Source organism: Rana temporaria, chromosome 6, assembly GCF_905171775.1.
Source record: "Rana temporaria chromosome 6, aRanTem1.1, whole genome shotgun sequence".
NCBI classification, from domain to species: Eukaryota; Metazoa; Chordata; class Amphibia; order Anura; family Ranidae; genus Rana; species Rana temporaria.
The window spans coordinates 87,087,778-87,111,429 of record NC_053494.1 but is presented as its reverse complement, the minus strand read 5'-3'; the positions used below and the strand labels follow the sequence as shown (position 1 = coordinate 87,111,429).

The following is a 23,652-nucleotide window of genomic DNA, read 5'->3' as shown; positions in this document are numbered from 1 at the left end:
TTCCTGATAGTCAAATGTAAATAATTGACAGAGACAATACTTGTCTCTGCCAAAAACTTCAGACCATATTTATTGTTGTTCATTTGTGCCAGATACATTTGAAGACTAGTCTCTGTCCCTTCCCAAAACAAAATCAAGTCATCAATGTAGCATTTGTAGAACATGAGTGATTTGTGCTTATTAAAAAAAATGGTCTCCTGCTCCCACTTATTCAAAACGATATTAGCTACACTGGGGGCATAACGTGCCCCCATAGCTACACCTCCTATTTGATTGTAAAATTGGTTGTTGGCCCAAAAATAGTTATTACCCATGGCCATTTCAAGGCCTTTAATTAGGTAACCAATTAGTTTTTTTTTTAGTTCAGATTCTTTTGTTAGGGCCCACCGAAGTGCCTCCAATGCGTCTTTATGGCGTATATTAGTGTAGAGTGATTCTATATCCACTGTTGCCATAATGGTAATTTCTGTAGCCTTAAAATGTTGTATTGCTACTATAAGGTCTCTACTGTCTTTCAGGTAGGATGGGCTTTGGGACACTAGGGGTTTAAAAAAAACATCTAAATCAGGGATATGCAATTAGCGGACCTCCAGCTGTTGCAAAACTACAAGTCCCATCATGCCACTGCCTTTAGGTGTCATGCTTGTGGCTGACAGAGTCTTGCAATGCCTCATGGGACTTGTAGTTCTGCAACAGCTGGAGGTCCGCTAATTGCATATCCCTGATCTAAATATTCCCCCAGTCTGGAAAAGAGTGATCCAATTCCACTGATAATGGGTCGCCCAGGTAGACATTCTCTGTTTTTATGTATCTTGGGCACTGTGTAAAGTACCGGGACATTGGGTGCATGGAGGACTAGATATTCCGCCTCTTTAGGATTGAGAATTTTTCTATCCAAACCTTCATTCACCCAATTTTTTAATACACCTTTCAGTCATGTGGTGGGGTCACCACTCATATGTTGGTAAGTACTAGAGTCTTTAAGTTGTTTTTGCATTTCACTATAAAAGTATTCTCTTGTGAGTATAACTAGTCCCCCCCCCCCCCTTTGTCGGCTGGTCTGAGCACTATTTATTATTTTCAATAGATTTTATTCCTTGCCTAAACTGTATATTTGAGGTAGATTGGGTGATTTGCAACTCCCGTACCTCATCTTGTACAATGTTACGAAACACCTTGATATGGTGATTCATTCCCTTTTGAGGATTGAACACCGACTGATTTTTTCAACCCACTATGCACATATGGATCTGTTGCACTTAGTGCTGTATCAATGGTACGTCCCTCAAAATATTTTTTGATATTTAATTTTCTAATGCGTTTCTCAATGTCGATAAATAATTCAAACTTATCCACATCTTTATTGGGGGCAAAATTTAAACCTTGTTGTAGTACCTCTAATTCTTGGTTGGAAAATTCCACTCCTGCTACATTATATATTCCCTCTTTTAACTCTTTCTTTTTCTTTCCACCTCTTCCTCGTCTACCTCTCTTTCTGAAGGTTCTTTCAGGTATTGGGGAGACTTCAGAGGGATACGATATGCCTCCTTCCATCCCCTCCCTCCCCCCCCCAGTATTGATTGTAATATGGAGCTGGTCTTCCTTGAAAATTACCCCTAAACCCCCCTCTAGGGGGTCTAGGTGGGTACTGGTGACAATAGGGTTCATACTATTGGTAATCTGATGCTCTATTGTCTATTGGGGCATACCTATTATACATATCCACTTGCTGAGGGGGTGGATATGGGTAAGCATTAGGTGGAGGATATCCAGGAGGTTTAGATTGGGCAGTGTGGGATTTGGAACTGGGCTTGATAGTAGTTTTTTGGGGTACTAGATACTTGGGGAGTTTTTTTTAACTTGGTTGCCAATAGGAGGATTGGCGTGTCCTCCATCAATGGTAGATTCAGGATATGTTGCTATACTAAGGGTGTCTTGCCATTTATTGACTCTGTTGTCTTCAAAGCCTTTAATATCCCTTTGGTACTTCTTTAATTTTACATTTTTTATTTCCCCGTCATACTTAAATAAATGAGTTTGCAGAAGCTTAGACTTTTCCATATATTAATTATTTGTTTTGAATGGTTCAATTTTTTCTTTAAAATCTGCAATCTTGGATTCCAAGATTACATTTTTTGCTCTGCGTCTTCTGATCATCATTTGCATCAGTTTTTGCTCGCAGGCATTAAAAAACTGGTACCATTTATCAATGAGTTGTAAATTATCAATCCCATCATTGGGACTGACATCCCACCTGAGTCTCCTTGGTGTAAGGTTTTTACCTATATACATTTCAAATGATGCAATGTCCCAAAAGTGCCTAATTTGTTTTTCCATGTCAAATTGAAGTTGTTTGAAACCCCTATGTAATCTATGAGGCATAATGAGTCTTTTGAAAAAAATAATTTTTCCAGAAGTTTTTGAAAAATTTGGAAAAAAAATGAAAACGCATTTTTTTACACAATGTTGTCCATTTATAAGATATTTACAACACACAGCATGTACATAGCAAAAAGGACACCCCAAAATACATTCTGCTACTCCTCCTGAGTATGGCAATACCACATGTGTGAGACTTTTACATAGCCTGGCCACATACAGAGGCCCAACATCCAAGTAGCACTGTCAGGTGTTCTAGGAGCATAAATTACACACATAAACTCCTGCCAACCTATCAAATTGTTGAAGGCCCTTTATATTTCTAACACATAGCATGTACTGTACATACCAATTACAAACCAAAATACATTCTGCTGAGCAAAGGGTAAAGAAAAGATTACCTGCGGTTTTAGTAGTGCAGTGGTCCACAGAGGAGAGCATCGGTCCAGGCAGCAGGCAGGAACATGGACAGCAAAACAGGCAGCAGGCAGGAATAGTCAGTATAGGTAGAGATGTTGTCAGCACAGCCAAAGCATTGGTCCAGATAGCAGGCAGGGATGTGGTCAGCAGCAGCAAAAGGATCAAAGGATTGTCAATGCAGCAGGCAGGAATACTGTCCATAGTTAGTACATGCAGCAGGCAGAGGTATGGTCAGTACAGCCAGAATATTTGTCCAGGGAGGAGGCAGGACCATCAAGTTTAGGGCATCGGTTAGGAAAAAATGGGGACAGGGGTAGAGGCTTCTCCCACCCAAATAGCTTTAAAGCCTCCAGACAACCAGACCCTGTTCTGCGAACACAGAAAACCAAAAACTGTTTTTCTCAACTCAGAACACTATTCTGGAGCCCCTCACATATGTGAGACCCCTGTGTAGCATTGTGAAAGATCAGTCCAAGGGGCAGGCAAAAACATGGTCAACAGGCTGAGGTCAGTGCAGGTTAAAGGCAGAAATAGACGGTAGGCAGAGGCATAGTCGAGAAACAGGCCAGGGTCAGTTCACGTGGAAGACAATGATATGGTTGGTGGAGGCACCAGGGAAATATTTTGATAAGCCCCCCGCCCGCAGACCCCCAGAACCATGGCAAGGGTTGTGGGAATGAGGCCCTTGTCCCCATCAACATGGGGACATCCTCCCCATGTTGAGGGCATGTGGCCTGGTACGGTTCATGAGGGGGGCGCTCTCTCGTCCCCCCCTCTTGTCCTGCGGCCTGCCAGGTTGTGTGCTTGGATAAGGGTCTGGTATGGATTTTTGGGGGGAACCCCACGCCATTTTTTTAAAATGGCGCGGGGTTCCCCTTAATATCCATACCAGACCTTAAGGGCCTGATATGTAATACAGCGCTAACAAATAAAATATATAACAAAAATAGTAATCAGCTGCAGCTTAAAACGTAAGATACCCCGTATTAGCCAGAATAAAAATAAAAATAAGAAAGCTGCGCTAAAAATTTATTATAAATGTGCAGAGACTGCAGTATGAGTGAAACAAACATGTGATCTTAACAACATATTGGTATATGTAAAAAATGCTCAAACATATAATGTTAAATCTTTAAAAAGAAATCTAAAAGTCCATAAAGTGATCCAAGAGTGAAATGGGTCACACACTTGGGGGTGCTAGTGAGGAAATTCACCACAATACAATCGTGATCCACCACCACATAAATTTCCTGCTTACCGAAGGAAAGCTAGAAAGCCAGCCTGTAGGTTAGTTGCAGGTATCAGCCACACTCCAACGGTCAGGAGGGATGTAAAGACTCGATACACTCCAAAACACTAGAGGTTTTTTTTTTCAACCATATACCCAAAAAGCAAGAACACTCAATAGTGTAACACAGTATTGCACAGTTTTATTAATATCAAAGATGTGCACTTACACATAAAAAGGTAAAAAACGGCATCCATATAAAGGGCGTCCATATAGTAAAAGAAAGAAGGCCGGCATGCAAGCGCCCGTCCACCTGTGATGACGTCAGTGCGTTAACCTCCCCATGTCCGTTTCTTCTCAGATAGACATTGTCACTCGTTCCCCATTTGGGACAACAACCATAAAATGGGACCCATAGAATCTTTGGACTACAGATTCCAATAGACATTTCGCATTAGGAGAGGTGGAGAGAGGATTTATTTAAACTGCCCAGGAAAGTTCTGTCTCATGGCGCCAAGTAGAGAGAGCACATCTGTCCAAGTATTCACCTGCTAGCCTGGATGTAAGCCTGAGACTGAGGATACCCAGGGGCAATGCAGCACCGCCCACTCACCATTTTCTTCCGACTGCTGATTACCAGATTTTGTTCAGGGAAAGTGAGTGTCTACAGCTTCCCATTATTGACTCTGCTAGCAGAGACTGAGCAACTGAGAGCAGGACACCAAGTGCATCCAACTCATACTGCACATATACCACCAGCCCGATAGTGCACCCATACCAAACCTATACTGCAGTTATACCGAATTGTCACTGCATTTGACCCACATCTACAATGAACCTGTACACCACGCCTTGACTGCATCTTTAAAAAAAATAACTGGCAGAAGAACAATAGAAAAGACTGCCCTTCCAGCAAAACCATTCTGCAAGCCATTTTTGATCCTTTATCCTTTTTTTTTATTTTGTCGGTCTAGACCTAGCATAGTCACCATTAAGGTACTTTGGCAGTATGGTCTCCTGTATTCAGTAAATCAAGCTTTATTACTGCCCACTGTTGCACTTTAGGTGACCTTGTTCCTGCTTATGCTGATCTGAACATCAAGGGGGAGATCTACTAAAACTGGTGCACACAGAATCTGGTGAAGCTATGCATATTAAAGCGGTTGTATACCCATTCTGATGACTTTTTCTTTATGTGGACAATTACAAGTTTTATAATCATTTGCTTTAGAAGAATGTCTCCTTACCTGCCTTCCTTGGGAGATATCTGTATAATTGTGGCTAATGATGTAGCCCGCGCATGCACCGTTTGTCCAAATTTTCTGGCAAGCAGAGACCCTGCCAGAAAAAAAGCAGTGTGTATGATGGGGCTGGGTCATTTCCTATTGTCGACGTCACCCCCAACATCCCACGATGCCAGCAACAGGATTCGCTCGACGTTCGTTTCCATGGTAACCGGAAATGAAGAAGAGGCTTGGATACTGCAATTAGTGCGCATGCGCTGGATTACAGAGAGGAAAATGTAATGCAAGCGAAAGTAAATCAGAATACAGACACGGAAGACCACAGCTATGACAGAGCAACAGCGTTTCAAACATAGTCTTTTTACAGTAAGAACGATTTTTGGGCTTACACTTACACACGATCGGAATTTCCGATGGCCTAAAACCCGATGGAATTTTTCGTCAAGCTGATGTAAAACACTACAATGAGCCGAGAAAAATTAAAGGGTCACTAAAGGAAAAAAATGTTTTGCTTAAAATCAATGTCTGCAAGGTAGACAGACAGAATAGTGTAATAATTCTATTAAAAAACAAGTAAATACCTATTAAATTCCTTCATTTATATATCACCTTCGACATTCTAGTTTCTGTTCTCTCATTCACTTCCTGGTTTGCGGCGCTCGTTCATGTAAGAACTACATTTCCCAGTATGATTTGTGGCACGCCTAGTAATTCACACCTCCTTGAAGTATCTAACACGTAGAGAGCGTCCTGTCGCACAGATGTAGTTCCCAGGAGGGGGTGAGCACGTTACGGACCACCGCAGTAAAGCTAAAATCAGACAAGCAGGAAGTGAACAGAACAGAGAAAAAATAGAGCAACTTCTGAGCAAAAATTAACAATGAGGAAGTGAAAAGAGGAATGTCTGCAGGTAAAGGATGCTTATTATGAAAAACATTTTTTCCTTTACAACCCCTTTAAGTTCAATGCTTCCGAGCATGCGTTGATTGATTCTGAGCATGTGTGGGTTTTTTCTCAGTCGGAGTTGCACACAGACAATAGGAATTTCCTATCGGTCATTTATCAATCGGAAAAAAATAAAACATGTTCTATTTCTAAACACCCACGGAAAAAAGTCTGATGGGGGCCACACAATGTCGATTGTAATATCGGTTACATCGTTTTTATTTTGCCGAATTTACTACCGCTTTAAGAATTGGAGCTTCTGATTTCAGCTTGTTAAATAAAAATTTGAAACGAAAACGTAGGAGCTGACTGGTTCCTAAGCACAGCTGCACCAGTTTCTGTGTGCACTAGTTTTAGTAAATCTCCCCTACACGTCATCTTATGCCTAGTCCTTATTACTAATCACTCTGTATGCTAAATTGTGTAATTGCCTTTTTATCCATTTTCATACTTACCTCTTTACCCACTATATCTGGTGACAATGTTACTTGTTACCAGATATTACTTTCAGTGATTTTCTGTGATATTACATGCTTTGTACACTCAACCGTTCCTTTGGAGGCTGAAGCATATAATGGAGGAGCCATCCTTAACCAGCGGCTCCTATGGGGGTAGCGATGTATAACTCTACCCAATAATGTCACTTTCACACAGTTACATAATGAATATCACCAATGTTCCAGAGACATGAACATTTCACTTTGTCAAAGATACAATTAATGAGTCAAAGCAGGTAAATCATCTGTACTAGGCCAGTAAAACAAAAAAGGGGCCGTTTACTAAATTGTCATATAAATATGAAGAATTACCGGTAATTATTTTTATATATTGAAATTATTGGAAAAAAAAACACATTTGTTTTCGTTCATCCTGTAATCCCATGTATAGGAAAGGATGTTTTTTAATTAAACTCTGTACGTCAAAGATAGATAGAATAGAAAAGATAGCTTGTAATTGGCTTTCTGTTTCATTAATCAAGGCTGGAATTCATCAGTCTATCCACCACCACCACCGCCCTATAGTGAATCTGCATTTCAGACCCACACAGGTAAGTTTGCTTTTGAACATCAGATTGTGTGTAATGAGTATGTATATATGTACAACTGAAATATGTTACTAATTCTTTTGTTATTACATTTTAAATAGTGCTTATGCCGAATATCATTTTGAAAACTGAACTGAGAGATATCCCTGGCCAGACTGTATGTCCATCCTGCAATCTGCCATGTGTCACAACAACTGAATATACGTCAGGTTGCTTAACAACGCTTTTATGTTGCCTGCTTTTTTTCTTTGGGTAAGTTATACAGCTATATTTGCAAGGTTTGACTTTCAGCAATACACCTAAAATCAGCAGACTTATTTTCTGATAAGTGTATGCAAAATGTTTCAAGAGAGATTGAAAATGATTTGCTATCTGATTTTTTTCATTTTTTTTTAATGACTACATCAGCAATCACTTCCGGGAGGCTAATTCAACTTTGCGTTCATTTGCTGTATTCTTCTCAGTTTTGCATCATTGTGGTATCTTTTCCAAACACTTTCAGTTCCTACTATACCAAATATTCAGAACATATAAAAAAAACTATTCTACTATTATAATAAAATCTTAAAGTGGATGTCACAATGTAGAGAATAAGATTTACTATCATCTGTGCCCAGTCTTGACACACAGAGTTAATCCATCTCTGAGCAATCCTCTTTTATTGTTCAATGAGATAAATCTTGACAAACAGAGAAAACTTTTGTCAAATCCTCCCCCCTACTTTCAGTGACAGGTGATTTACACATCTCATGCTCTAGCCTGAGACAGGCAATTCTGTTTAACCACTTAAGCCCCGGACCAAAATGCTGCCTAAAGACCCAAGGGGTTTTTACAGTTCGGGACTGCGTCGCTTTAACAGACAATTGCGCGGTCGTGCGACGTGGCTCCCAAACAAAATTGGCGTCTTTTTTTCCCCACAAATAGAGCTTTCTTTTGGTGGTATTTGATCACCTCTGCGGTTTTTATTTTTTGAGCTATAAACAAAAATAGAGCGACAATTTTGAAAAAAATGCAATATTTTTTACTTTTTGCTGTAATAAATATCCCCCAAAAACATATATAATTATTTTTTTCCTCAGTTTAGGCCGATACGTATTCTTCTACCTATTTTTGGTAAAAAAAATCGCAATAATCGTTTATCGGTTGGTTTGCGCAAAATTTATAGCGTTTACAAAATAGGGGACCCGACCTCCGCATGTACCGGGGGGGGTCCCGATCGGACCCCCCACCCACGTCTAGCAGAGGACGTACAGGTACGTGATTGTGCCTGTCCGTGCCATTCTGCCGACGTATATGTACATGAGGAGGTCGGGAAGTGGTTAAAAAGTTCACAATTGACATCCCCCTCCTCTCCCCTCCAGATTTCCCAGGATTGGCTGCATTCAGGAATTATGGGGCCCCCTTACACATGTGGGTATAAATATATATATATATATATATATATATATATATATATATATATATATAAATAAATTACAAAAAAGGGGGTTGCCATTCGGGATCTCTGGGCAATTAAAATAAAAATAAAAAAAAACCTCTGGGCCCTTTAATAAAAAAAAAGGGGGGGTTGCCATCCAGGACCCTGGGGACCTCTGGACCCTTTAATAAAAATATATATATATTTAATTTTTTATATTTCATTTCTTTTTTTTTCTATATAAAAATAGAAAAAATAAAAAATAAAATAAAATATAAAAAATTTAATTTGTTTATAAAAAAAAAAGAAGGGTTGCCATCTGGGGCCCTGGGGACCTCTGGGCCCTTTAATAATAATAATATTATATATATATATATATATATATATATATATATATATATATATATATATATAAAAAAAAGGGGGGTTGCCATCTGGGCCCCTGGGGACCTCCGGGCCCCTTACAGGTGTACTGCCTGTACCCCCCTGATGGCGGCCCTGGCTGCATTTACTGTGTTTTGACTGGAAATTTCTCATCATGGGGTGTTATTCACAGTTCAGCGTGACGAGGAAATGTATGCTGCAGTGAACAGCCATCAGAATATACACAGACAAGCAGAGCTTTTTTTCTCCGAAAATAGGTGCAGGAACTCAACCACGACCCGTTCAGATTTCACAAACAGTAGAAGGGTCTTAAAGGGGCATTAAATACCAGGATTGTATTACATACAGAATGCAGAGTTCAGGGGGGGGGTTACACACAGAATGCAGAGCTGTCACTTGTAAACACAGAAACCAGACTTCTGTGTTTACAAGTGATTGTGGTGAGCAGGCACCAAAGGGTCTGAGCCAAAGGTGGGGGAACTAAGTTCCCCCTGAAAAAAAGCCCTGCAGACAAGTGATTAGGGGAGATGTATCTAGTCAGAGCTGGGCAGAGGAGTCCAGTCATCTAATTATTATTATAGTGCTGTGTGTGTGTGTGTGTGTGTGAGGTCACCTGATCACAGTTGCAACATTCCTTTCCATCACCAGGATGTGTTATGTGGGGGAGGGGTGGATTTCTCACTTTTTATAATTACACCAAGTAAGGCTGAATGAGCTTAAGGCTGGTTCACATTAGTGCGCTGTGCGAGATCGCATGTGATTCGCACCGCAGTGCGAATCACATGCGATGTCTGTGCAGTGCAATTTCAGCCATACAGATATGGCTGATATCGCACCGCATTTGGACAAACCCGCACAGGACCCTTTTTTTGGTCCCTTAACTAGAATGGCATGGGTGTTCACACCTATACGATTGCAGTGTGATATGCGAGCTGAAATGAGGGTGTCATTAACATTGTATGACACTCCCCAGCAGTTTGCATATGGCAGTGTGAACTGCCGTGCGAGTTGGGTGCGATGTGGGAACCCGCAGTGGATTTGCAGTGTTCCCGCATCCCACCAGTGTGAACCCAGCCTCAAAGCATACAGCCTACAAATGTCACCTGACTGCTCCCACCAAGGCTCGGTTCACACTGGTGCGATTCGGAAACCCTGCAAATCCACTGCGGGTTCCCACATCACACCCAACTCGCATGGCAGTTCACACTGCCATATGCGAACTGCTGGGGAGTGTCATACAATGTTAACGACACCCCCATTTCAGCTCGCATATCGCACTGCGAACTAACAGTTTGGACATAAATCGGATTGCATAGGTGTGAACACCCATGCGATTCTGGTGTGGACCAAAAAAAGGGTCCTGTGTATGTTTGGTCCGAATGTGATGCGATTTCAGCCATACAGTTTGTATGGCTGAAATCGGATCGCACAGACATCGCATGTGATCTGAACAGCAATGTGGTGCGAATCACAGGAATGCGGAGTGTACAGTGGTGGGTAGTACGTGCAGGATGGTGTCAGGATAGTGGACAGTGTCAGATTATTTTTTTATTTTACAATTACATTTTTTTTTCAAAGTTTTTTTTTTGGGACCAGTGGATTTTTTTTATTTTTTCAAAGTTTTTACAATTACATTTTTTTTACAATTTATTTTTGTACTATTTAAACAGTGATGGGAGGGTGGGGTTTTATTTTTTAAATATATTTTTTTCACAGTGCTTTTGGGAAAGGGGGTGGGGGGATGGGGCAGTGGTTGGTGTCAGCTTCCCAAACTGAGAAATTGCTGATACAATCTCTTACAGAAATGGTTTGTTCCACCTTCATGCTGCCTCTAACAGAGGCTCATGAAAACCCGGCCTCTTCCTTAGGTTCTTTAAAACCTTCCCATGCTTTGCATGCGTTTTCAACACATGCATTGCTAGAACAGCTTATTTTTCCAGCATGGGATCATCTGGATAAGCACTTTCTCCCTAAAGCCCCGTACACACGGTCGGACTTTTGCCCAACCAACTTCAAAATCCGGCACTTTTCGTATTTGTCCGACCGTGTGTACGTTCCATCGGACCAACTTTTTTGGCTTCAATCGGACAAAAAGTTGGGTCTGTGATCGGACCAACTTTCTGTTCCGAAAAGTCCGATTGTGCAAAGTGCGACCGTGTGTACAGCAAACCATCGGACTTTTTGAACAAAGTACAAATGCGCATGCTCAGAACCAATGTTAAACTCAACCAACAATAGCAGAAGTTAACCAAAGGGTGGCGGTAAAGAGCAAGTAAAACCACGTGATGTTGGGAAAGTGTTAGAAAAGTTTGCAGAAAAGTCCGAGCGTGTGTATGCTATGGGTGTGATCGGACAAATCAATTAAGTCAAAAATTCAAGGGAAATTTTGTTGGATGTCCGACCGTGTGTACGAACCTTAAAGCCCCATACACACCATCAGATTATCTGCAGATTTTTGTCTTCAGATTTACCAAAACCATGTAGTACAAGGGCCTGCCTGATTGCATACAAATTGAAACTCTTAAGGTTTGACCTCCTATTAGATGGTTTTGGTAAATCTGCAGAAAAAAATCTGCAGATAATCTGATGGTGTGTATGGGGCTTAAGAGTTTTGCAACTCGCTATCCTCTGGAGGAAAAATTCTCCAAAAGATGGAAAGTACCAGCAATTGACGCTGCGATTAATAATAACTTAAAGTGGAGGTTCACCCTAAAAAAATGTCTAACAATACATTGAGAAGACTGATTACACTGCGGGTATGCTGGGGTTTTCTTTTTTTTTCGTACATACCTCGTTATCGCCGTTTCATCCCTCGGCTTCCGGGTATGATTCTTGCTGGACTGGGCATTCCTAGTTGATTGACGTTCCTCCGACCGGCGCATACTGCGAGGCACGACATTCAGACAGAAGCCGAACGTCATTGCGCAGGCGCCGTATAGAGTCGGCTCTATACGGCGCCTGCGCAGCGACGTTCGGCTTCTTTCGGAAAGTCGTGACGCATAGTATGCGTCGGTCGGAGGAACGTCAATCAACTAGGAACGCCCAGACCCGCAAGAATCATACCCGGAAGCCGAGGGATGAAACAAGGTATGTACGGAAAAAAAAAACCCCAGCATACCTGCAGTGTAATCAGTCTTCTCAATGTATTGTTAGACATTTTTTTTAGGGTGAACCTCCACTTTAAAGGGGTTGTAAAGGAAATATTTTTTTTTCATAATAAGCATCCTTTACCTGCAGACATTCCTCTTTTCACTTCCTCATTGTTCGTTTTATGCTCAGAAGTTTCTCTATTTCTTCTCTGTTCTGTTCACTTCCTGCTTGTTTGATTTTACTGACCACCGTGAAGGGAGGCTTTACTGCGGTGGTCAGTAACGTGCTCACCCCCTCCTGGGAACTACATCTGTGTGGCAGGACGCTCTCTACGTGTTAGAGACTTCAAGGAGGTGTGAATTCATACTGGGAAATGTAGTTCTTACATGAACGAGCGATGCAAACCAGGAAGTGAATGAGAGAACAGAAACCAGAATGCCGGAGGTGATATAGATGAAGGAATTTAATAGGTATTTACTCGTTTTTTAACAGAATCATTACACTATTCTGTCTGTCTACCTTGCAGACATTAATTTTAAGCAAAACATTTTTTTCCTTTAGTAACCCTTTAAAAGGAACAATAAAGGCAAAAAAACATAAAAAAAATAAATAAATAACAAACATGTTATTACTTACCTCCACTGTGCAGCTCGTTTTGCACAGAGTGTCCCCGAATCCTGTCTTCTGGGGTCCCTCGGCAGCTGTCTCGGCTCCTCCTCGCAAAAGCTTTCCACCTTCATGCGAGCGAGCGAGCATGGTGGAAAGCTTTTGCGGGCGCGCTCCCGTGATACAGCGGCGGGCATAGTCGCCGACTGTATCACTCGGCCCCGCCCCCGGCGCGCCGCGTCATTGGATGTGATTGACAGCAGCGCCAGCCAATGGCTGCGCTGCTATCAATCCGTCCAGCCTAGCCAATCAACGGCCAGGCTGGGAACCGAAGAGCATCACGAGGACGCGCGCGAGACTTTTCGAGGGGTGAGGTAAGTAAAACGGGGGTTCGGGCGGGGGGGTACCGTCGGATGTTTTTTCACCTTAATGCATAGGATGCATTAAGGTGAAAAAACATTTACCTTTACAACCCCTTTAGATCTAAAGTGATGAGGCTTTTAAAGCATCGCTTATGGAACATAGGGTATTGAAGTTCTTTGTCACCTTGTGGGCATGTGCAATTTTATAGCTTGACATATTGGGTATATATTTACTTATCACAACTTCATCTTTTATATTATACCATCAAAAAATTCCATTGTGCCCTAAACGTTATTGTATTTTTTTACTGAAAATGTGTGCTCGATAACCCATTGTGCAAATATGAATGTGACATAAAAATTGAAACTACCACAATTTTATTCTCCAGGGTCTCTGCTTTCAGAAAATATATGTTTGGGGTTTTTATTTAATCTCCAGGCCTAAAATTCATTTAAAAAATGTGTGCAAAAAATGGCTCTGGCAGCAAAAGGGTTAAAGAATGGTATGGGAAATAATTCCGTCTTTCGGTAAGCAGCTAACACAACAAATAGACAAATAGCAAAAACAAGTGAAACCAAAAAAGTGTAGCGCTAATCAACTGATGTGGTACACATGATCATGAATAAACAATAATGGTATATATAATGGTGCACAAATTGAGCAAAAACAAATAATTGTCTGTAAATAAGCCAGGAGTGCACCAATGGACAACTAAATATCTGTATAATAGTAGGTGAAGGTTCAAAATTGATGATATTTTCAAATATAAAATTAATAAGGTGAAGGCACAATGAAGTGAAGAAAACCGTCACCAGTTGGTAGAAGGCTTACTGGAATGTTTGAACCCGAAAGAACATACGTTCAGTGGGTCAAACAGGCTTTGTGTGGAATGACCACTAAGAACTGAATCATCGATTGCGCTCCAAACATTGACCGATAGATCAAACCACTGAGGAGGGGCTATCCTTGTGGAATATTCTCATAAAAAAAGGTGGTCCAGATGATCCCAAGATGGTATGGCAGGATGTGAATCAAACAATGGAAGGAAAGAAAGGGCACATAGTGTAATACTGTATAAATGAGTTTTTTTTTATGTAGTAGGAACACTTACATTGTGGAAGACAAATGGCACTTTTCAAAGTACTTGTGGCAACAGTGGAGTCATCCCGACGCGTTTCGTAGCATAGTACATCGTCTGGGGTGTCCCTCCACTGTTTCCCTCCAGAAATATATAAACAATATGACCCCAATTATGAGAGATCAACCCCTTGCGTGTTAGCATTGTCAAAATCCTGTTTCCTGTAGAACAAAGATGGCGGCCCTGGGTGCGTTCCAAGCCTCCATCTGGATGTATATGTCAATATTGGACCTCATTGTGAACGTGAATAGGGCAGGGCCGCTGGAGCTCCATGCCTCTATGTGGACGAATATGCGGATGCGAGACCTCACTCATGACTCGGCTCCGCCCAGGACGTGACACATGACACAGCATGTGACACACTATGTGCGCTCCAAGCCGCGCTGTCAGAGGAGCGATTACGTTTCAACTCCTATGGGGCCATTCACGTGGCACGGCAAGCAACATACCAATGCGCTACAGGTCTGACTGTCAGAGGAACAATTGTGTTCCAATTCATTGGGAGCCCTCACAACGCAGGTCAGCTCCAAACAGACATGGAAACCATGCCAATCTAACAGGAAAAAACAGGAATGGTGGGGGGAGAAATCATAAAAGGGTCTATATATACAGTAACATTGCCACAATGAAAGTAAACAACACCACACAAATCTAAAATACCCATGGAAATGGGAAAATTTTAATATGAATCTAAAACTTAATAGTTATACAAGAGACCTATAGCCACAAATGGATGAATAATAAAAGTCTATACCATGTTGGGAAAATGTAGGTCCATAAAATTACTCTAAAAATGACAAAAGGCCATTTCTGGAGGGCAACAGTGGAGGGACACCCCAGACGATGTACTATTCTACGAAACGTGTCGGGAGGACTCCACTGTTGCCACAAGTACTTTGAAAAGCACTATTTGTCTTCCACAATGTAAGTGTTCCTACTACATTATAAAACCCTAATTTATACAGTATTATGCTATGTGCCCTTTCTTTCCTTCCATCTTTTGATTCACATCCTGCCCCCCCTCAGTGGTTTGATCTACAGTGAGGAAAATAAGTATTTGAACACCCTGCTATTTTGCAAGTTCTCCCACTTGGAAATCATGGAGGGGTCTGAAATTGTCATCGTAGGTGCATGTCCACTGTGAGAGACATAATCAAAAAAAGAAAAAACCAGAAATCAAAATTTATGATTTTTAACTATTTATTTGTATGATACAGCTGCAAATAAGTATTTGAACACCTGTCTATCAGCTAGAATTCTGACCCTCAAAGACCTGTTAGTCTGCCTTTAAAATGTCCACCTCCACTCCATTTATTATCCTAAATTAGATGCACCTGTTTGAGGTCATTAGCTGCATAAAGACACCTGTCCACCCCATACAATCAGTAAGAATCCAACTACTAACATGGCCAAGACCAAAGAGCTGTCCAAAGACACTAGAGACAAAATTGTACACCTCCACAAGGCTGGAAAGGGCTACAGGGAAATTGCCAAGCAGCTTGGTGAAAAAAGGTCCACTGTTGGAGCAATCATTAGAAAATGGAAGAAGCTAAACATGACTGTCAATCTCCCTCGGACTGGGGCTCCATGCAAAATCTCACCTCGTGGGGTCTCAATGATCCTAAGAAAGGTGAGAAATCAGCCCAGGACTACACGGGAGGAGCTGGTCAATGACTTGAAAAGAGCTGGGACCACCGTTTCCAAGGTTACTGTTGGTAATACACTAAGACGTCATGGTTTGAAATCATGCATGGCACGGAAGGTTCCCCTGCTTAAACCAGCACATGTCAAGGCCCGTCTTAAGTTTGCCAATGACCATTTGGATGATCCAGAGGAGTCATGGAAGAAAGTCATGTGGTCAGATGAGACCAAAATAGAACGTTTTGGTCATAATTCCACTAACCGTGTTTGGAGGAAGAAGAATGATGAGTATCATCCCAAGAACACCATCCCTACTGTGAAGCATGGGGGTGGTAACATCATGCTTTGGGGGTGTTTTTCTGCACATGGGACAGGGCGACTGCACTGTATTAAGGAGAGGATGACCGGGGCCATGTATTGCGAGATTTTGGGCAACAACCTCCTTCCCTCAGTTAGAGCTTTGAAGATGGGTCGAGGCTGGGTCTTCCAACATGACAATGACCCGAAGCACACAGCCAGGATAACCAAGGAGTGGCTCTGTAAGAAGCATATCAAGGTTCTGGCGTGGCCTAGCCAGTCTCCAGACCTAAACCCAATAGAGAATCTTTGGAGGGAGCTCAAACTCCGTGTTTCTCAGCGACAGCCCAGAAACCTGACTGATCTAGAGAAGATCTGTGTGGAGGAGTGGGCCAAAATCCCTCCTCCAGTGTGTGCAAACCTGGTGAAAAACTACAAGAAACGTTTGACCTCTGTAATTGCAAACAAAGGCTACTGTACCAAATATTAACTTTTATTTAGGTTAGGTTTTTTTTCTCAGGTGTTCAAATACTTATTTGCAGCTGTATCATACAAATAAATAGTTAAAAAATCATAAATTGTGATTTCTGGAATTTTTTTTTTTGATTATGTCTCTCACCGTGGACATGCACCTACGATGACAATTTCAGACCCCTCCATGATTTCCAAGTGGGAGAACTTGCAAAATAGCAGGGTGTTCAAATACTTATTTTCCTCACTGTATCTGTCAATGTTTGGAGCGCAATCGATGATCCAGTTGTTAGTGGTAATTCCACACAAAACCTGTTTGACCCACTGAACGTATGTTTTTTTTCGGGTTCAAACATTCCGGTAAGCCTTCTACCTACTGGTGGCGGTTTTCTTCACTTCATCATGCCTTCACCTTATTAATTTTATATTTGAAAATATCATCAATTTTGAACTTTCACCTACTATTATACAGACATTTAGTTGTCCATTGGTGCACTATATCACTTGATTAGCGCTACACTTTTTTGGTTTCACAGCGAAATGGTTAAAGACTCTGCACGTTCAGAAAAATTCTAGTTAATCAGCCTGAACGGAACTTCTTAAGCCTCATACACACGATCGGACTTTCAACTGACTTTTCTGTGGATTTTGGTCCGAAGGGCGTTGTCCCTGAACCAGTGGCATCTTAAGAGCATTATAGCCCCCCGGGCAATACAGTGCACTGGGGCCCTGTCTACACAATCGTGCACGATAATTTACTGACATAAATCATGAAATTTACTGGCAGAACCACATTTATTTTACTGGCACTGCAAAAAAAATTACCTAAAATTACAGTTTTACAAATTTCTTCATTGACATGAAGGTTAGGTTACTATAACCCAGCCTTCTCAGAGTTTCCTCTTACATTAGAGTCTGCAGGATTCCCCCTTACAGTGAAAGGGAACTCCTATGTAAAGGGGAACGCTGCAGATCATGATGTAAGGGGGAACTCTGATGTGGAGACTACCTTATATCAGAGTTCACTGCTTTCTCTTTACACCAGAGTTCCCACTTACATCAGGGTCCTTGCACTGTAAGGGGGAATCCTGCAGACTCTGATGTAAAGGGGAACACCAGGAACTCTGATGTGTGGGGCACTCTGGTGACCAGAGACCACCTTCCGTAGAGTAAATACACTAAGGTAAGGGGGGGTCACTAATATTTTTGTATTCACTCCCCCCTTACATCAACAACCACCTGCCCCTTAGACTGGCCTGGCGGCGCTATTACTGACCTCCTCTCATGTGCAACATGCACGACTCAGTCAGATGGCTCCAGCTTGGCTGCTCTGGTTTTATCCTACTGTCTCATGTCTGACTTCTCCCGTGACCCCCATCCCGGAGGCGCTCCCACTCTTGACTCCTCTTCAGACTCTTCCTCAGAGACTGTAGACGCGATACAGTTCTGACCCGCTGCTCTCCACCATTTTTTACTGGGGTTTCTGGGCAGCCGATGGGGGCCCCCCCAGGCAAGTGGGGCCCCCGGGCAACTTCCCAGCGTGCCCAATGGAAAAGACAGCCCTGCCCTGAACTTGGTATGCATACACACGGTAGGACTTTTTCAGCCAACTTTCACCAAATCATGTGGTCTTTCAGCTCTTTACCACCACCCTGTGAGCAACTTCTGCTATTGTTGTGTAGCAGATACTTCTTCAAACTGATCTAATCTATTAGGGGGCAGCTGTCTGCTGCAGCAGCTTGGGCTTTTTCACCCCCCACCCCTTTTCTCTCTTTACACAGACACTCAGAACTGCTTGTTTGGAAACTCCCTATTGGAGGTTGTCTGTAAACTCCCTATTGGAAGAGCCTGAGCCAATCATGAGACAGCAGCAAAGGACTGTGGGGAAGGAGATAAAAAGCCAGAGGAACTAGGCCTGAGCCTCTTTTTTTGCCTGCACCCCATCAGGAGAGCATCTGCATTCTATGTGTGTGTGGAATCTCGGCCTACCAAGGGACACACAGTCTGCAACTCCAGCCCAGAGTAACAGATTGTTCATGCAACTCCAGCCCAGAGGAACAGATTGTTCATGCAACTCCAGCCCAGAGGAACAGATTGTTCATGCAGCTCCAGCCCAGAGGAACAGACTGCCCATGCTAAAGAAGGACACCCTGCAACAGCTCAAGGGCTGAATGCCACTGCGACACACCTGCATCTAAGATCGATCGGGGGAGGACCGCTGACTGTGTGAAGGGGCTTTGCCCAGAAACCTTTAATGCTTTTCATAGAATACCACATCCAAGTATTGTCCACAGAGCTCCTACATTGCCGGTGAAGATAATAAAACACAAAGCTTTGCCTCCAGGACATTACTGCGGTTGCTCTTAAAGGGGACACACCACGGGTATTGATATAATTTCACTGGGTGGGTACTGGAGGTATCGTAGGCCAGCCTGGTGTCCCACTTTAGCCACAGCATCCCACACACACCAAAAGTTTTGGGGAGTCTAATCTGTACATATTATTACCTATTGCTTTTGTTGTTTGCATAGTGTTCCTGACTGTTTTCTTTAAACAACTGTTTCAACTAAGTCCTGGGTACTTACACAGGTCCTAGCTGACTAAAGTTAACCTGAATTTTACGTTTCTTCAAGTAACTGTGTTCAGTATTCCTGTTGAGTTATTCCATCAATCACACTGCTAGGTGTGCCAGAGGGGCTGGGACAGTTCATTGGGATTGAAAGGTGGACTGAACAAACAAAAACAGCTCCCTCTGGGGTTTGCTACAGTTGTCTGATCTTTAGCATTGGTTCTGAGCATGCATGTTTGTACTTTGTACTTTAGTCTGATGAACTTGTGTACACACGATCGGATTACCTTTCATCGGACATCTGTTGCCAGAAAGTATGTCTGTTTGCACCGCAAACCTGGGCTTAAACCTGGGACCTCTTCTGTGTCTGGCGTTGACTCTTCCCACTGAGCTATCTAGGATGCTGGACAGCTCCCTGCCTGATCTGCTGGACAAACCTGCCTGATCTGCTGGACAACCCTGCCTTGTGTCTTTATTGCTGTTGAACCTTGAACTCCTTGCTCCTCCCATGAACTTCCTAGGTTATTGTATCTTCTCAGCCAGTGCCTTGCTCTTGACCTCCCTGCTGCCATCTGTATTTTGTAACCACTCGTGATCGACCCTTGGCTTGTTCTTTGACTACTCTACTGCCTGATCCCAACCTGCAACCACTCGTGATTAACCTTTTGGCTTGTTTACTGACCACGCTGCTGTTTAATCCTTATCTGCTTATCCGCTACTGGACCCCGGTCTGCTTACACCCTGGTGGGGCAAACCTGAGGACCGCGACCTGGTACTAACTCGCAGCTAAATCCATCTCCACCATCAGGAGCTCTGGTGAACACAAGCTAGTACTTAGACTTCGCACCTCAGATGAGCCTGTGTCATCTGCCAGAAGCGACTGCCTGTATACCTGTCCTGCAACTGCTATAGCAACTGGTCTTCAAGCCCTACGCATGATGCGGTCAGATTGTCCGATCAAACAGGTCCGTCAGACATTTGTTGTCAAAAAGTCTGATCGTGTGTGGGCCTTTAGACCCCTTTCACACTGAGGTGCTTTAGCGCTAGAAATAGCCACTGAAAATTCGCTGCAGTGTCTTTTCACACTGGGGCGGTGCCATTGCGGGACGTTACAAAAAGTCTTACAAGCAGCATCTTTGGTACGGCTTGGGAGCGATGTAAATAGTGCTCCCAAAATGCCCCTGCCCATTGCAATGAATGGGCAGCACTTCCAAAACGCCTGAAAAGCGTTTTGAAAGTGCCACAAATGGGACATTTTACCTTGTTTTTAAGGTAAAAACTGCCCCGCTAGCAGCCTAAAAGCACCGCAAAAACTAGTGGTGCTTTAGCACGAACAGCACAGGCGCTCCAGTGTGAAAGGGGTGTAATTCCTGTAGCGCTCTGAGAGCACACAACATTTTGGTGCACCAAATGGTGTCAGCCCTACCTACTTGACTTTTGTTAAATTACTCAACCCATCCCTCTTATGCAAAAAACTCAGGGGGAAGTTTATTAAGAATAACCTTACGTGTCACAATGGGGACAATGAAGACACGTGACTGTGTCGTAACGCGTAGGGATTGGACGGGCGTACACCTGGAGTGACGTAAGCAGGCGCAGAGGACGCTGCTGGTTGTTTTATGTACTGCACGATTTTCATGTTTTAAATGTAAGGGCAGGTTATTTTTAATAAACTTCCCCCTGAGTTTTTCATACTACACTATTGAAGGCCTTGTCTGTTCTCTCTCCCCCCTCCGCTCTGAGTGGTATTAGGGATTGATCAAGGGGATATTCCACTGGAGTGTGACAGGTGGGAAGACGCTGTGGCTGCAAGCAGGCGATTTACACTAAGGATCTCTTTGATGCCCTGTACCTTCAGTATTGAGGTAGGAGTTCTGGGAGCCCTTTGATGGATATGACCACCCATTTGTCAGTCATCTACTCATACCTGGCCTTGTGGACATTCAGCTGTATTACTATTCTCATTTGGCAGCTCATCACATTATCTGCTTATGGGACATTGTGCACTTTTTTACCTTAATAATTTTGACCTTATATTCACTTTATACATTTGAGCTCTGCTCTCTTTATGTACTAATGTGTATGGTTTTTGCACAGTTTATTACTCATACTGTCACTTATTATTGTTAGCGTGTAGTTTTGCGCAGAATCCCCTTTCCAATAACACAGGAAGTGTGTGCAACATGCAGGTCAGCTATGAATGTCTGGAAAGATCAAAAACATTTTTGGGGGATTTTCAAGAAGCTATAACAAAGCTTTCAATTATATATTTAACAGGCAAAAGAAACGTATAAGAAAATATTATTGTTAGCATTTACCTATTATGCACTTTAACTGACCTAATTCAGCTCTTTACAATTTTACTGAATTCAGTATCCCATTTCATATGTGTTTGGTGTACCTGTTAGCTATTTGAATGGAAAGTTTTGGAGCAATTTGAGACGGGAGCTGTTAAAGTGGTTGTAAAGATTTGTTTTTTATTTTCTAAATAGGTTCCTTTAGGCTAGTACATTGTTGGTTCACTTACCTTTTCCTTCGATTTCCCTTCTAAATGTTTTTTTTTCCTTTGTCTGAATTTCTCATTTCCTGTTTCTCCTCAGTTAACTTGCCCCCATCATCTGAGCCTTTCTGGTTGGGGGTTAGTCAGCCAGAATAGCTTACTGAGGAGAAACAGGAAGTGAGAAATTCAGACAAAGAAAAAAAACATTTAGAAGGGAAATCAAAGGAAAGGGTAAGTGAACCAACAATGCACTAGCTTAAAGTAACCTATTTAGAAAATAAACAAACCTTGACAACCCCTTAAAGCTAGCATGAGTACAAGATATATAATGTTTGCATAAAACAAATTCCCTTCTTTTTTATTTTCCTTTTTTTTCTTTTTACAGATGTTTGCTAGGTTGCTGCCTTATACCTTGCTGTGTAAACAGCTGCAAAGATGTGAACCACTACTGCCCCAACTGCAAACACCTTATTCACAAATACAAACGTTTGTAGGAATTATGCATTGTTCTGCAATTGATTAGAAGAAATACATTAACAGAAATACACTGGCTTTACTTGTAAAACTAATGTAATAAGCACATGGATGATTCATTTAAAATTGACCTAATTGTTTATGTTTACTTAATTATTTTTATAGTAAAATCTGGTCTTTAGTCAAAGTGCCATCTGTGAGCCCAAATGGGGATAGTTCGCAGTGGTGAGCACATTCTGTATATCCAGCTATTTAAAAATAGAGAAACAACAGCGGGGGGCACTATACCCACGCACCAAACCCACTATGATCTAAAATGTCACTATTATTTCTAACTGTCTAAAATTCATAATGTAGAAATTGAAAGGAAGTCATAAGGATTTCCCAGGTGTATAACCTTATGGGCAATGTGGAATTAGTGCAAAAATACAGAATAATAGAACAGATATACAACTGTCATTAATTATAGGGGGGATAACAACCTAGACAGAAAGATTGACCAACGGCAGCTAAAGACATACTTGCTGTACACCCCTTCTGTTGTTTCTCTAATAAAATTTCCCACATTTAGACCAATCGTACAAAACAGAATATATCAGGTCGTTTTTTTGTTTGTTTTGAATTTCAGCTATTTAAGAACCTAGTGCAGTGATGGCAAACCTTGGCACCCCAGATGTTTTGGAACTCAAAGGTGCCTTGCGGCCGCCTAATTTGCCTGTGCATGTCGACACTGGTGGCTCCGCCTCCTCCCTGCCGTCGGGACTCCGTGGCCCAGGGGCGGACTTACCAATCAGGCACTGCCTGAGGGCCCTGCGCCAATCATGAAGAATCCCGGTCTGGTGGCAGCAGGTGTGGGGGGGGAGCGGGACGGCACACGACTCCAGGTGCAATCTCAGCAAGACGTGCGGGCAGCCATAGGGCACACAGCTGCTTAGGTAGCTGGGCTGCTCCTTTAGCCCGCGCTGCCAGGGACAGAAACTAACCAGCAGTGCAGCCCAGTGATTGTGAAGGGGAAGGAGCTTCAATGCAACCCGGTCTTCTGATGCTGCCTGGCCATCCGGAAAGAAGGTGAGTGCTTGGCCATGCAGCCCGCCCCCTGTGCTTTTTTGTTTTTTGTTGACCCCTGTGCTCTCCACCCCACCATGCGCTCGATCCCCCTATGTGCTCCCTTGCTCTGCCCACCATGATCTCCTCCGGCCTGAGCCCTGTGCTCTCCAGCCCACCATGCACTCGATCCCCCATGTGCTCCTTTGCTCCACTCACCATGATCTCCTCCGGCCCCCCGTGCTCTCCACCCCACGCTCTAGGTCCCCCCAGGCTCTCCACCTCACCTTGCTTTCCAGCTCCCCAAACAGTGCTCTTAAGCTCCCCCAGTGCTCTCTGCCCCACCATGTGCTCTCCACCTCACCGTGCTCTCCAGCCCCCCCTATCTGTTCCCTGG

At 42.8% G+C, this 23,652-nt stretch overlaps 1 protein-coding gene across 3 annotated transcripts in view; it reads left to right on the top strand.

Moving 5' to 3' along the window:
• The window catches only part of LOC120943594 (lipopolysaccharide-induced tumor necrosis factor-alpha factor homolog), a 168,293-nt gene extending 145,895 nt beyond the window's left edge, over window positions 1-22,398 (top strand). For all 3 annotated transcript variants that reach the window (XM_040356969.1, XM_040356971.1, XM_040356970.1), the window contains 3 exons: window positions 7,196-7,264; window positions 7,363-7,513; window positions 22,123-22,398. In XM_040356969.1, coding sequence (XP_040212903.1) covers window positions 7,196-7,264; window positions 7,363-7,513; window positions 22,123-22,231 — 329 coding nt within the window. In that variant the 3' untranslated portion in view covers window positions 22,232-22,398. The remainder of the gene's footprint in view (window positions 1-7,195; window positions 7,265-7,362; window positions 7,514-22,122) is intronic.
• Window positions 22,399-23,652: the final 1,254 nt, after the last annotated feature.